Source organism: Corvus brachyrhynchos, unplaced genomic scaffold, assembly GCF_000691975.1.
Source record: "Corvus brachyrhynchos isolate BGI_N302 unplaced genomic scaffold, ASM69197v1 scaffold32, whole genome shotgun sequence".
NCBI classification, from domain to species: Eukaryota; Metazoa; Chordata; class Aves; order Passeriformes; family Corvidae; genus Corvus; species Corvus brachyrhynchos.
In genome coordinates, this window is record NW_008237919.1 from 10,083,978 (window position 1) to 10,099,584 (window position 15,607).

General features: G+C 43.3%; 1 protein-coding gene across 2 annotated transcripts in view; it reads left to right on the forward strand.

Moving 5' to 3' along the window:
• The window catches only part of HMGA2 (high mobility group AT-hook 2), a 129,968-nt gene that overhangs the window by 102,262 nt on the left and 12,099 nt on the right, over positions 1–15,607 (forward strand). Inside the window, exon 5 of one of the 2 annotated variants that reach the window (XM_008632795.2) lies at positions 9,715–12,928. The exons of the other annotated variant lie outside the window; for it this stretch is intronic. Within the exon in view, the coding sequence (XP_008631017.1) occupies positions 9,715–9,762 (48 nt within the window). The 3' untranslated portion in view covers positions 9,763–12,928. Of the gene's footprint in view, positions 1–9,714; positions 12,929–15,607 lie in introns of those variants that run through there. 2 annotated transcript variants of the gene reach the window in all.

Here is a 15,607-nt window from a genome sequence, read left to right on the forward strand (position 1 = left end):
AAAACAAGGGAGGAGAAAAACCAGGGCAGAGCGCGGAGGAAGAAGAATGGCGGCGGCAGAGCCCCCGCGCCCTGTCCTGCTGAGGCTGCACCGGCGGCCGGCAGCGTGGCAAGGGCCGCTCAGCCTCGGGGCTGGTGCTCGTAAAAATGTCACCAGTGCGCTTCCACTGTGAAAGGCGCTTTTATCTCCCCCTCCCACAGCCCCTTTCCAGCGGGTACGGGGGGCTGGGCCCAGCGGCTGCCGCTTGGCCTCCCCGCATGGCTGGACCCTAATGAGGTGTGTGCGGCTCTTGGCTGCAAGTTTTCAATCTCTTTCTTATTACTTCAAAGCTGCTGCTCCGAGGTTCAGACAAGTTTGATCACTTGGCAAAATCTCTCAGCTGGGATTCAAAGGGGAAGATGTTTTATTTTATTATTTATCATTGTAGATAGATAGCTCTTCCCAAACTACTCTTGCTAGTGGCTTTGTGGTCAGAGCTGCAATGCTTTTTTAAGTGATAAAGGATTGAAGGTGAACAACTTTTGGCAGTTGCTTCCTGTCTGTAACAAGTGGTCGTTTTTAGGGGGAGGGAAAATAGGAGAATAGAAATCTAACAGGCCTTACTTTATATTCCTTTTCATGTTCTAAATTTGGGGGTGGGAGGGAGGAGCAAAAGGTAAATGATGTGGGTTTGACCTCCATTTCAAAGCCTCGGTAGTGTTTCCCTACCCTGTTCTGGGAGACGGTTGCTGTAGTCCTTCCTCTGCCATTCAGCATAAAATATGCAGAGAAACTGGTGCTATTTCAAGTACTTCAAGGGCTCAGGGGGAAGGCAGACTCGCTCAGGTTTACCTGTGTGGGGTCCAGTATCCTTTTGGGCTTTTCCATCTCCATTGCCACAAGAAAGCAGAGCTAACACAGTCACCCACAGCATTTCAGTGAACTAGGCAAGTCTAGGGATTTTTAAGGTTGGCATCCACCTTCTTTTGCTCGTTCATCTCATTGTGGACATACATATTAGTGATTAGAGACTATTATTAGAACCTCTGCTTGCCTTATGCTCCAGTCTGGATTCTGGCTGTGAATGCAGAGCAGTTTACCACTCCTCCAGTTTACAGCCTCCACAAGAGGTTTGTAAGAGCAGCTTCTCGAAGTTGGGGTCAGTCCAGCTCAGTTGTATATGTTTCTAGCAGCACCACTGCCTTCTTTTTCTTAATATTTTATTTCCTTCCCACCAGAAATGTTTACATATTGTAGGGTTGAAGCTCTCCAAGACAAAATACATCTCTGTCAGTGTTGCATAGCACCCGCAATTGCTTCAAGCACCATTTTCATTTTAGGGCTGTGCTTTGCAGACTTTAAATGGTGTTTCCTGCAAAATTCTTCTGACCAGTACTGAGATTTTGCTGAAGATTTTCAGTCTCCTTTTAATACATGGGGAACAGATTTTTTCAAAGTGTTTTGACCTGCTGAGGTCAAAAACGCACTTGCTGTACTCAGATGCCAAAACGCGTTTTAAGAAATCTGGCCTGACGTAACTTAGGCAGCTGAGTCTCAATTTCAAAAGGCTTCAGCCACACAGGCTTTGGCACTGAGCAACTTACTGCCTTGCAGAAACCTCATTGTTGAGTTAATTTCAGGCCTGCTTTAAAATCCATGGCAAACTTGGGCACCTAGAGCTGAGGTTCGTTCAAGACCATCTGTAAGAGAAATTGAGAGGCAGAACCTAAGGCAGGTACTTTTTAGGTTAACTAAATGTCAGTCAGCCTAATTCCTGTTTCTGGAAGTTCTCAGTGTGAGCCCTCCTGGATTTAAAACTCCTGTGTCAGATAAGCCCTTTCTCTCGAAGTCACCAGAGAGACTCATTATCACTCCATTATATCAAACAGTTCTCCTAGTGGGAGATAAGCTAAGAGATAGACAAAAGTTTTTGATTCCCCCTTAATCTAACAGGAAGAATAGACTTGAATCTATATTTTAAGTAAGCTATTCTAACTTAAAGAGGAATATCCTGTCCTGTCCTGTGGGAATCCCCCTAGGCAATGTCTTGGTCCCCTCCAGTTATCTGAACCTGTTGCTTAAGGACCAAAACTTGGCCAAGCCTGGCGAGACACTTTCTCCAGCAGAGGAAGGGGATCTGTAGAAGTGGTTTCTGTGTGTGTAAGGATGGTTAACTCTCACAGACCTCTACCAGCTGAGTCCCAGCACAGCCCCAGCAACTTCACTCTGGCTGCCTCAGCTAGTTCGCTTCCTCCAACAGCTGGGGATGTGTATTATCCAGTAATCCCCATGAGCAGCCTTTTTGCTGGTGAAGCAGTGCTATTCCAGCAGTTAAAGGAGAGGACACACTTAATTCGCTTACTAACTATGCAGCTAAAAAACCACAGGCTGGTGACCTGCAGGAGAGCATAGATTTTTGCTTTATTTTCTCTGCTCCCTTTCTGTCTTTCACAGAATAATTATTTATGTAAAAGTGGAGTGACTTTAACAGAAGAAAGATGCATCTTCCATAGACAGAAGTTTAGCGGGGAGCTTTCTTCCTAGAAGGTAGAAAACCCAGCTTGAAATGTCTGCTTCAAATCAGAGAGCAAGGGGATTTCAAAACAAGTCCACATGTGAATTTCCAATCCAGTGCTATTGCATATATGCACACTCAAAGATAAGTCTTATTTTTGCTGTCTGTTACACATTGCCTTCCTGAGTGTGAAAACTTTGATGACATCACTAAGTCAAAGTAATCTTTAAGATACTTTATAGCCCTTAGACTGCTCCCAAGAGCATTAGGCAGCTCTGCACGTGCCCACCAGCAAGCACTTGGGCATTGGGAAAGTTAAGCAGCAGCTCAGCAAGGCTGCTTGCTGGTATCTAAATATTGCTATGCCATCATGCTATGGCCAAATCTGTGGTCTTTTGAAGACCAACATCTTTACATAATGAAGTGGGGTATTAGAGGCTAGGTCAGTAAGAAGTTACACATTTAAAGCAAGAATATTGACTTCCAGTCCCTACATCTCCACCCAAAACTGCCCCATCTGCTGCCATCTCTCTATTTGTCTCTTTGTTTATATTTAATGTCATTTAAGTACTGAAAGTTTTACTTCCTTGGGGGGGACCTACCTGCTCACTACTCCCAGGGCTGTCTCATGACTTAGTCTATGATTGCAGAAGCAGTGCTGAGAGAAGGCAGGGGGTCTCAGAACTGCTCTGTAGGCAGCTTTTCACTGTCCTTTTAGGCACCAAGCTAAAGGATTTGTGCTCCTTCTAGCATGCTGACAGCTGCAGTGCACAGAAATTGCTTGCTTGTGGTCTGGCTGATTTATATGTGTTTAGATACAGCGTTTCTGTACTGAAATAATTCCTTAAAATTATTTTTTAGTCCAGCAGTAAGAAGGGTTGTATGGCCTTTTCTGTATATGGTCACAGTGATCTCTTCTGCCCTAATAAATCCTTTCACTGTGACATGTGAAGTATACCTGCAACAATTTGAGTTCTGAATCCATCTTCTGGAGTTAAATTTTGCCTTACTGCTGAGTGACACCTGTCACTGAGCTCACTAGTGCGCTCTGCAGAGAGTGCAGAGCTCAAAGCAGCAGGTCCCGCCCTAAGCTTCACGCAGAGCAAACCTGCTCTGAGTGCCTGTTAGTGCTGTAAGAATTTCTAAAGCACTTTGGTGTGTCGGCTGTGGAGCAGTTGGGATGGCACTGTCTCAGCTGGGCAGAGTCTGGGCCCTGGCATCCGCTCTAGAAGCCATCTATTCCTATCCCTATATTTCAGGGACTCCTGAAAATATTAGCTTGCATGCCAGGGGATTTCAGACATGTTAACAGCAGACAATGGCCCACAGTTTGCAAGCTGCTCTTGTCAGCAGTTCTTTTTGACATATCTATTCAAGCATACCCTCTTGGGCTTAGAAAGCAGCCAGCAAAATCTGTGCCAATAGCTAATACTTCATTATAAAATAAAAGCTCTAACAAATTCAGAGGCTCCATATGCAGCATTACTGTGATCCTGCAGTTTATTTCACAAAATGGGTTTTAGTTTTTAAGTCTGCTGTTCAGAAATTCATGAGCAGAAGGTGAAAAAACTGAATTGCCAGTTGACCTGCCAGTGAGTTTCATGGGGCAAAGACATTTAACCTTGAAGTTTTGCCTAGGGTATTAGAACAGAAGAAACATTTTTACAAAAATACCACAGTTACTCTTCTGCAGGTGGGAGAATGCTCTTCTCAGACACCAACAATTGTCTCACCATCAGGTTTTGTTGTTATCAGTTTGTGGGGGTCCACCAAAAAAAAATGCAGAGGACGTACAAAGACCAAACTAAGTATGTCTATTCTTCAGGCTACTAGGATGCTACTGGCTGCTTGTAATTCCAGAAAAAATAGCCTGCACCTAACAAGTGTGGGTCACCAAACAGAGGTCTTGGGCAGCAGGTAGACTTACATTTCACCAGCACAGGATGTAGTGGGAAAGAAGTCTCTTGAGGTAAGGGGGTGACTTTGATCTGAAAAGACGCTGAAGTTTAAATACAATCATTTATGGCACAGCTCCATTCTGCATGGTACCACCTCTGAGGTTTAGCAATGAATCACAGAATCATTTGGGTTGGAAGGGAGCTCTGGAGATCATCCAGTCCAACTGCCCTGCCAAGACAGGGTCACCTAGAGCAGGCGACACAGGAACCAGGTGGATTTGCAATGTCTCCAGAGAGGGAGACTCCATGACCTCCATGGGCAGTCTGTTCCAGGGCTCTGCCACCCTCCGTGTGAAGTAGTTCTTCCTCGGGTTGAGGGGAAGCTTACTGTGGTTTAGTTTATGGCCGCTGCTCCTCATCCTGTTGCTGGGCAGCACTGAAAAGAGCCTGGCACCATTGTCTTGACACCCGCCTTTGAGATACTTATGTGCAGTAATGAGATCCCCTCTCAGTCTTCTCCAGACTAAACAGGCCCAGCTCCCTCAGCCTCTCCTCGTAAGAGAGATGCTCCAGCCCCTCAATCATCTTTGCTGCCCTCCGCTGGACCCTCTCCAGTAACTTCTTCTCTTTCTTCTACTGAGGAGCCCAGAACTGGACACAGCACTTCAGATGTGGCCTCACTAGGGCCGAGTAGAGGGGGAGGATCACCTCCCTCAGCCTGCTGGCCACACTCTTCCTGATGCACCCCTATAAGGTGCCCGTGCTAGTGGTTACCACTTCACATATTCCTGCAGTATAAACCAGTTTGTTTTTCCACAGCTGCAAGACTTCCAAAGCAGAGATTCAACTTCGTAGTTCTGGAGAGGGTTCATGGGTCCACATCTCAACACAATTGTTCTGTGCCCATTGGGTGTTCCCGGGGGTCACAGGCATCCACACAGAGAAGGAGGGCATGATAAAGGAGACCTTTCTGACTTATCTTACCAGATGAGATATCCAGGGCATCTAAAACAGCCTCAGGTGCTATCTTCAGGCAACCAGATCCCACCACGGTTGTCATATTTTAAAATTCTGTGTTGGCCAGCCCGAATAAACATGCTGCAGATGGCACTTCTAACTGAAACCTGCTGTCCTGCTTCCTGTTCCTTTCTTGTTACCTTCACCACTGCTAAAACGGGGCTAAAAACTGTGGTACCAATCCCCTGCAGAGTTGCCCTTCTGAGGGCAGATACCTGCTGTGAGTCATTGCAAAATATTTGTCCTTTCTCTGCTGCTGGAAGCCAACCTTGGTGAGAGATGAGGGTCCAGGCTAGTGTCCACATCTGCCAGCCCCTTGCCAGTGATGCCCCTCACCAGTAATGCCCCTCAAGAAAAGACCTGTTAAGCATCTGTGTACACAGGAGCTTTGGAGAAAGCCGCCTTGCAGCTCTGTTCTGGGAGACAGCAGCTCCCATCACTCTGCACCTGTCAGGGCAGTTACAGCAGTTCAGGGTGGAAACAGCTCAGTGTGCTGTGTTTGTCATGCAATATCATGCTGTGTCCTGCAGCAGCTCAGGATAAGCATACCCATACATGGGACCCATGAATGGGACCAAGGGCATCATGTGCCAAGCAAAACTGCATCTGCAGCATGTCCCTGTGCCAATCAGTCCACAAGGATACATGTATGGGGATGTACACATGGATTCATGGAGAGTCACCTGGAATATTGTCTTAGCAGCAAGACTAAAGCCTGAGCTATGCATATGAGTACTCACCCTGTCGTTCGAGTGTTTGTCCTATTCACCCTGCGCTCTTCAGGGCTGTGGCTTCCCTGTTAGCCAGATCCAGCCTGGTTTGACGCTTTCTCAGGTTTGTCTTTGCAGTCTGCTGGCCCAGCCTCTCCACTAGTTTGCTGCAGCAGAAGACAAATAACCTGGGGAGTAGCCATTCAAGGCAAAACTGTGCATTGTCAGTGCACATTTATGGTCAATTAACACATGTCACCATTCTGCCTTCACAACTCCAGTGAATGTACCTAGAAAGTGAGAACAACCTGAATTAAAGCTGCCATGTAACCTGAAACTTTTGCTTCTTGGCTGAGTGCATCCTATGATGGTGTTGCTGAATTTATGTTTTGCATGGCTATCACACTCTGAGTGACTTGGATTTCTAATGTCTGCTCTAATGACCATGCTTTCCTTCTTAATTTTTTCCCTTCTCTTCAACTTTATTGGAAGCACATCTGGACTTACAAAGTATTTAATTCCAGCCCCAGTTCCTCCTTCAACTTTTGACTCAGAGAATATGATACATGGCTATGCCATCGACCTTGGCAGGTCTGTGAGGACTTGCAAGTGATTGGAGGGTGCTTTCTACTGGTAAGCATCCTTCCCCTGAGGTGTCCAGTGCCCTGACAATGCCAAGCAATGCACTTCAGTGAATCCCTGGCTGAAATGTCTCAGCATATAGCCAGTTTTCAACTTCTAAAGGTTACACAGTTTTCAAAATGCCTGCCCTACCCTCCATCTTTTAGAAAGTGTGGGGTGGGGGGATGCTGTAGAGACAGAGGTTGTGTTGAGGATCACAGCTGCACAACCTTCTGATATTTGCAACCAGTTTTTCACAAGTGAAAAAGTTCCCTCTCTGTTCCTGCATTATACATCTGTATTTTATCTTTCAGAACCTCTACTCATTTCTTCCTTTGGGTCCCTCCATGCATATATGTCTGACTTGTACTATCCCTTTGTTTGAATTGTAAGCCCTTCAGAGCAGCAATCATGTCTCCATCTGTGTCTTGACAAGAAACTTACAGGATAGGTTGGCTTAGAACCACTCATCTGTAACTGAGCAATCTTAGGCTTTTGCAAGGAATGAACAACAATCTGATCCCTTTGAAAAACTTTTATTCATAAAAAAAGTATTTCCCAACACTGATGTGAATTTTAAGTCTGTCAGTCTCAAGTATTTTTAATAATTAGTTTATTATCTACATATTTGGGGGTGTTAGCTTGATTTTTAGTTTCTCATCCTTCCAGGTACTGCAGGTACACATATTTGCACATACATGTGGAGGTGAGAGAAACTTCCTTCATTACACAAACTTACAGATATGCATGAAGGAAGATCTTCTCATTAATTTTCTTGGTCACTACAGCAAGAGTTACTAGGAAAAAAAAATACTGTGAGATTCACAGTAAAAATCACTAGTGGACAACTTTTTAACTGAAAAAAGCTCTCTTGTGGCCACCCTGGCTGAGCTTTGAAGTATGTCCTTTCACATACTTTGCCTCTCCCCCATCCTTCTTACTCTGTGATCGGAAGTCTACCTTCATGGAAAATGAGTTCATCAGGTTTCAGTAGTGTCCTGACAAGCCAAGCATAAAACAAAGAGAGCTGCCTCTCCGCACCCACACATGTGCTGCCGTCTTCCAGGAAACGATAATCAGAGGCTCAGGGCTGACCACAGTGCTGTAAGAAATTAAGCATGTGATCATCATCAAATACCAAAACACGTCTACCTGAATTATGTTAAGAGCACAGAACCCACAGTCGTAATTTTTTAACTGAAATACTTGGCTTGGAGGCAAAGCCGGGGTTTGCCGCAGTCATCCTGAGTTCTGAATTACCAAGGCTCAAACCAACATATTTTGCAGTGTCTCTCCACAGGCAGCCCTCCGGTAGGTGCCTGAAAATACCATTTTTCTTCTTGACTGAAATGTTGTAACAGTCCCGTTCTGCACAGAAGATAAGCAGGAAAAAAGCATTATGCATTAATGGGATTCGATGGAGTGTGAGCTCAGATTCCCCAGTGCCACCAGAGACAGAGTAGAATTTGCTTGATCATTTCATGAGTTGAGAATCATTTCTGTTGCAGCACTGCAAATATAACCCAGCTACAAGAGGATAGTAGTTGTTGTGAGGAAAAAAAATTCATCTGTATGATAGATGAGCGTAATCTGGAATTTAAGAATTGAAAAGCCAAGGTCAGAGGGTAGCTGACGTGATTTTGCTCTCTCTCCTCTGTCCATGGCTTTGATCATGCTACATCTTTCTTTGTGCCTGGTGCTCAAGAGAGTACCCCAGGGTCATGGCCTGTTTCCTTGTCAAGAGGTATAAACCTACTGGCCTAAATATCTGAGGCCCAAGCTTTAGCAGGGGTGGGGGCATGAAGGAAGAGGGGGGAGCATTTCCTTCATGCTTTTCACTTTTCCCACATAACCCAAAGCAGACTAAACAAAACCAGTGTGAAATCTCATGGATTGATGCAGCTACGGTTATATTTTTTAAGCTGTCATCCATTCATTTATAGTTATGTTTATTCCCTGGATTTACAGCTTTTTTCAGCCTTTTCTTGCAGGGAGGTGCAGGGGGAGGTCGAACCCTTTTGAAAGGGGATTGCAGTGAGCAGTGGCCTATGATTAAAGCGCTGTGTTTTTCCTTGATGCTGCTCCTCCGCAGCAGTGTCACACATGGTAGCATTTAGGAGCCCTTCACAGCTGAGGTGTTTCAAACACTAATGAATGGAAGTGTGGTCGTATAAGGCAGGCAAGCTTTAAGGCAAGCTTTGCTGAATGGTGTACTGTAGTGGCCTGGGAAAGGAAGAGAGTTATAAATTGTGTCAGTTAGCCATCCAGACAAAATGAAGCCATGTGGAAAATCAAATCTATTAAAGTATGAAGACTGTTATAAGCAGTTTTAAGCTGGTCATTCTTCAAAGGTCTCACTTGGCTGAGGGGGTAAATTCCTCTTCTTCCTAGATCTTTTTCACATGCCGTTTTAGGTGATGATGTGCAGTGTTTGATAAAAACCAACTTTACACTGGCAGCCCCTTTTATTAGAAATGTTAGTTGCTCCCAGTTCACCACCCATGTCCTGAAAGGTACTGCACATTTGTTAAAAAAGCAGCATAAGAACATCACATTTGGTCAGGCTTGCTGAAGGCAGATATAAAGCAGCAGTAGGGACAATGAGGAGGATAAGGCTTCCCAGAGTAACTGCTTAAATTGGATATGTGCTCAAAATGCTTTCCCTTTTCTAGCTGCCCATGTCTGCTGGCCGTAAGAGGCCCATGACAAAGCATGGCACAGAATACTTTTTCTGGACATCTCCTGGAGTAGAAGAAAAACCTGGCAAGGCAAGGTGGGGGGCTCAGAGAGCAGGGTACCTTCCCTTCCTCCCCATGGTGGCTTCTTTAGATATCACAGGAGCTGTTAAAGGGCATTTTGTTAGCTCAAGAGGTAATTGTCAGCTGCATGAGAGATGACTGAAGTGGCAGCCTAAGATGCATGGTCACCAGAGTATTTATTATTCCTATTTATTATTCCTATTTGTGTATTCTAGGAAGAGACTGAAGAAACGTCCTCACAAGAGTCTGCAGAGGAAGACTAGGAGATCACACCATGCAATTTCTACCTCATCAGCAGTTGGGTCTTTTGAAGGGAGAAGACACTGCCTTGACCACTTACTTTCTATTGCCATGGTCTTTCCACTTTTGCCTGGGGGAAAAAAAAAATCACATAACCTTAAAAAGGATTTGACTAATCAACTTCTTTGTAATCCCTTCACAGTCCCAGGTTTAGTGAAAAACTGCTGTAACACAAAGGGGACACAGATTAATGATGCAACTTTTAATTACTGTTTTCTTTTTTCCTAACCTACTAATAGTTTGTTTGAGCTGCTAAGTAAGGGTGAATGGGTGAAGAAGACCTCCAAATCAGGGTTATGTCATTCACTGCACTGCATATAAACAAGAAACTTGTAACATAGTCATTATCATGGGCATTGAAATAGGAAAGGCTGGGTGTGTAACACTTACGCCTTGCAACACTTCCAGCAACTCACTCCCTACTTAGTGAATTCCCTGTTTTAGAACACCAAAGATAGGGGATAGATACTACTCTTTTTCTTTTGTAACCTTCTTGTAGACTTGTACTTGATTTTTTTTTTTTAAGACTTACTATTATATCAGGAAAAAAAAATAAAGCTGATCTTTCACTTCATTCAGCTGGTAATCAGAAGAAAGAGAACATGAAAAAGGTACTTTCATTTTGCAAAAGGGAAGAAAGACAAAGATACGTTGTATAGTTACAGATACAAACATATCAGCACAAGCAATAGTAAAAAAAATGATCAGTCCTTATCTTCTGGATAATAGGAAGCCAGGGAGTTGGCTTTCTTAGAGCCAGGCGTTTTCTATGGAAACAAAAATGACTGACACCACTCTTATGCCATTAATGAGTAAGTCTTTATCGATAAAACTGTTTTAAAACATACAGAAAGGTACCCAGAAATTAATCATAAATTTTTCCAAGCAAAAATAATCCAGATTTTTTCTTAGTTTCTACTAATTCCACTTGCCCTGTATACTAGTATTTTGAAAGAATTGAATCGTTCCTCATTACTCATCAGTCACAATGTAAGAACGAACACCATGTACCTCAGCTCAGCTCATGCAGTACTTTAAGCAATGTATTTTGACATAGGATGGTTCACTGAGCACCTCTGTGCCAGTGGCATTTCTCCATCTTTTCATTCAAAGCAGCACTTTCAGCACCAGATGCAATATTACCCCACTATTCAATACTACCTCTGATTTTTACAAATAACTCAACAGACTGATAAATACATGCTGCTATACGCATTCAATGCAGGAATTTTTTACTGGGTAGATAATCATGAGTATCTGCATTTTCCCCTTATTTCTATTTCGACATTTTCTGCAGTTAAGGAAGCAATGTCTTTTTTGTGTTTCAGCATGACTATGTGTTTTTCTTTCACTTGGTTTGTTTGATTTTTTCCCTTTTTTTGTGTGGGTTTTTTGGTTTGGTTTTATTTTATGTACTTATTCTATTCTCTGCTAGACTTCTGTGTAATGTACTGTTAACTTGAATATATTTTTGTACTGAATTGCTAATAGGTTTGTGAGGATAATTTTCTTCAATGACACTACATGACAGAAAAAATTTAACTGTAAAATTTAAATATTACTGTCCAAGTTTGTACCTCAAATGAATTGTTTAAAGAAACGGACTAATTGATTGACAAAGACCTACCTCCAGACTTTAAATGGAATGAACTTGTTACTTTCAGCATTAGTTTTGAGAAGTTTGAAACAGTTAGGACTGCAACTAATCCCTAATTCAAAATTATTTTTGTAAAATAACTTGTGGAAAATGAACACATTTTAAATTACTTTCATATTAAAAATTAAAAAATGAACAAAAAAACCTTCAAAGAAACTTGAAGCTTTGTAGGTGGGAAGCAACAAGCTCAGCTTTTGCATAATGCAATCACAAATATGTGTTTTTAAAAAAAAAATTAGTAGATTGTAAGAAAATACTTGACAAGTATTTTCGTGTATTTTACACAAATGTGATTTTGTAATATGTTTCAGCCAGATTTATTTTAAATGCTTCTTATGTAGAGGTTTTTTATTCTCCCCTCTTTCACTTTTGTAGTTCTTTCTCTCTCTCTCTCTCCCCCCTCTAATTTCATTTTCTCTATTTCTGTTTTATTTCCCTTCTTCCTCTCTTTCTTAGTCAGTACTTTGTACCGTTGTATTAATAACTGGGCCAGGGGTAGTTTCTCAGGAAGGCATCTGTTGGTATGGCTTTAGTATGGAGCCAAATGCAGTTAAAGATAACGACTTACTGGCTTCTTCCAAGAGGCAGGGTCAAGAAAAATGGACCTCCACAAAAGACTGCAGAGGGTTCAGTGATGGAAATTGCTGGGAAAGAGCTTATTGGAATATTACAACTAGACATGATAATATCAAGTGAAAGCGAAATAATCCTAGCTATACAGTATCTCTAACAGGCCAAATCCAGTGTCACTTGAAGGCAGTAATAGGAATCTGGCTGATTTCAAAGGGCATCAAGTCAAGCCTTATCAAGTCCCTTTTGGGGTTTGAGGGGCTTTTTGCATTTTTTAAAACCACAGTATTTAGTGGATGACACAGAAATAGTGGCTCTGTGTGTGTCACTCTTCAACCTCTGAGAGACTTACTACTCTGATGAACTGAATCTTACATTTTCTATATATTGTAGTACAATCAAAACACATTACTACCTCTTAGGGCCTACTATACCTCATTTTTTCAAACTGAAAAATTGCATGTGGCCATTGAGTCAGTGAGAACATCATAAAATTTTTTTATATATATAGTTTATTTTTGTGGGAGATAAATTTTATACGACTGTTCTTTGCTGTCATTGGTCACTGCTAACTATGACTGGACATGTAACTCTTCTACCATTTCTGCAAGAGAGGTGTGTTTGCAGGAAAAAAAATCGCTTCAAGATGTTTAACTACAGTTTACTTTTCCTTTTGAGTGTCTTCTGACTTTTTGCTTTGTTCTTCATGTAGAGTTGCTGTCTATGATTGTACTTCAAATAGCTTGCTTGTTGAAAATGTTCCTTTAATGGTTTATCACAGTCTGTTCAGCACAATAAACATAATAGCTTCTGTGATCCCCATGTTGCTTGATTCCTAGACTTTTGTCACAGTTCCATAAAATGGGTAATAAAGTTTGGTCACAATGACCAAATTTGTAAAATCTTTGCATGCAAGTAGTCTTTTTTTTTTTGTCGCAGGACCATGGGCATGTGCCTGAGAAGTTAATTTGCTGTTAGGGACCCCAGGGGTGGGCACCTAGCAGAACAACCCATCTTACGATGTTCCCCAAAAGGTGACACACCCATTCGTGGCCCAGGACTTGCTGTGCCGAGCTAAGGGCTAAACTGTTCCCCTGGGGACCAGCAATCCTACCCACCAGACGGGGAACACAGTAGCACAGGCTGATACAGGTTTTGTTGCCTGGTTTCAGATCTGCTTCTTGTGGGTCCACCAAGATGATAAGCCTTCTCTTTTTAGGCAAAATTGCGGTTTGCATCCAAGTTCATGGAGTTTTCATTATGCAGGCATTAGGCTAGAAAGAGCAGGTACTCAGAGCAGCAGACACAGGGATATGTCTGGGTACCATCCGGGGCACGAATTGAAGAGCTCAGGAAACTGCATTAAAACTCAGCTATGCTGAAGATTGTCACAGGTAAGTCAGGCAGGATTCTTCTGGCTTGTCTTCATTTGCTCTTTACATGGTCTCTTGGCCTGTTACAGTGAGATTTGAAGTCATAGAATCATAGAACATCCTGAGTTGGAAAGGACCCACTAGGATTACCAAAGTCCAACTCCTGGCCCTGCACAGAACAGTCACAAGAATCACTTATGTGCCTGAGAGCATTGTCCAAATGCTTTTTGAACTCTGTCAGGCTGGTGCTGTGGCCACTTCCCTGGGGATCCTGTTCCAGTGCCCAGCCACCCTCTGGGTGAAGAACCTTTTCCTGATATCCAACCTAAACCTCCCCTGACTCAGCTTCATGACCTTTCCTGGAGTCATGTCCCTGGTCATGAGAGTGAAGAAATCGGTACTTGCCCCTCTGCTTTCCCTCATGAGGATGTTGAAGACCACTGTGAGGTCTCCCTCAGTCTTCTCTTTCCAGGCCAAAGAAGACAAGTGACCTCAGCTGCTCCTCATACGGCTTCCCCTCAACGCCCTTCACCATCCTCATGGCCCTCCTTTGGACACTCTACAATAGCTTTATATCTTTTTTATATTGTGGTGCCCAAAACTTCACACAGGACTTGAGGTGAAGCCATACAACTGCAGAGCAGAGTGGGACAATCACCTCCATCATCTGGTTAAGTCTGTAGTGCATGTCCTTTGATTCATATTGGCAACTATTCCTCTCTCACCTAAGGGGATTGTGCAGTTAGTATTTCCTGAGATACGTAGGTTTACACATTCTTTGTGTTCACTCATTTGCAAACTCTCCATTCTCAACGTCTGGCTTCAACTCTGTCAGGCTGGTGCTGTGGCCACTTCCCTGGGGATCCTGTTCCAGTGCCCAGCCACCCTCTGGGTGAAGAACCTTTTCCTGATATCCAACCTAAACCTCCCCTGACTCAGCTTCATGACCTTTCCTGGAGTCATGTCCCTGGTCATGAGAGTGAAGAAATCGGTACTTGCCCCTCTGCTTTCCCTCATGAGGATGTTGAAGACCACTGTGAGGTCTCCCTCAGTCTTCTCTTTCCAGGCCAAAGAAGACAAGTGACCTCAGCTGCTCCTCATACGGCTTCCCCTCAACGCCCTTCACCATCCTCATGGCCCTCCTTTGGACACTCTACAATAGCTTTATATCTTTTTTATATTGTGGTGCCCAAAACTTCACACAGGACTTGAGGTGAAGCCATACAACTGCAGAGCAGAGTGGGACAATCACCTCCATCATCTGGTTAAGTCTGTAGTGCATGTCCTTTGATTCATATTGGCAACTATTCCTCTCTCACCTAAGGGGATTGTGCAGTTAGTATTTCCTGAGATACGTAGGTTTACACATTCTTTGTGTTCACTCATTTGCAAACTCTCCATTCTCAACGTCTGGCTTCCCAAGAGCTTGTTCCCTTTGACATGTTCCCTTTGGCCTCAATTACTTGTAAAATAACCAAAATAAGATCACGAAAAAAGCACTACGTAACAACACCCATTCAGTCCTGACTCAAATGTGAGTAATTGCATTCATCACATTATATGTCTTCTTTTTTGTCACCCTGCTTCATGGTATTAAAAGATCATTCCAATGTTCAGTCTTCCTGGTGGTCGTCTTCCCTGAGGCTGCCATCACTTGGCTTTTCCTGTTACTTTATCTGATGTGATGCTCCAGCTGTAACCCACCCACCTGATGGGTCAGCCAAGTGGCTGAACTTCTGCTACTCTGTGCTTAACTCCCCTCTACTTCTTAATCATTCCTCCAGCTTGCTTCACTCCCACTTCCCTTCTCAGGGCATCTCCCAATAAATTTCTGCATGCTTTATTCCACAGTAAGACTACTTGTGTGTATAAAACTAATTGGCTTCTGCAGGATCAAGGCCTGTATTTTTCTAGCAGCCAAGAGTGCATATGGCAAGAGTCATATTAAGTTTCTGGTTTTGCTTTCCTCTGCCATCACATCTCATCCACACAAATATGGAGAGGAACTACTGAAACCTGGTACTGCCAGTCCCTTGCACAGCTATTTAATTGTCCATAGCTCTTTTCAAAACCAAACCATCTGCTCCGGTCATCATTAGAAACAGGACCCAGAGCAATGGCAACAACATGTTCCCCCGATCACATGAGAGGAGTCAGATTTGTCATGCCTCACACTTCACCTGAAGCCTGAATGAAGAGATGTTTTTC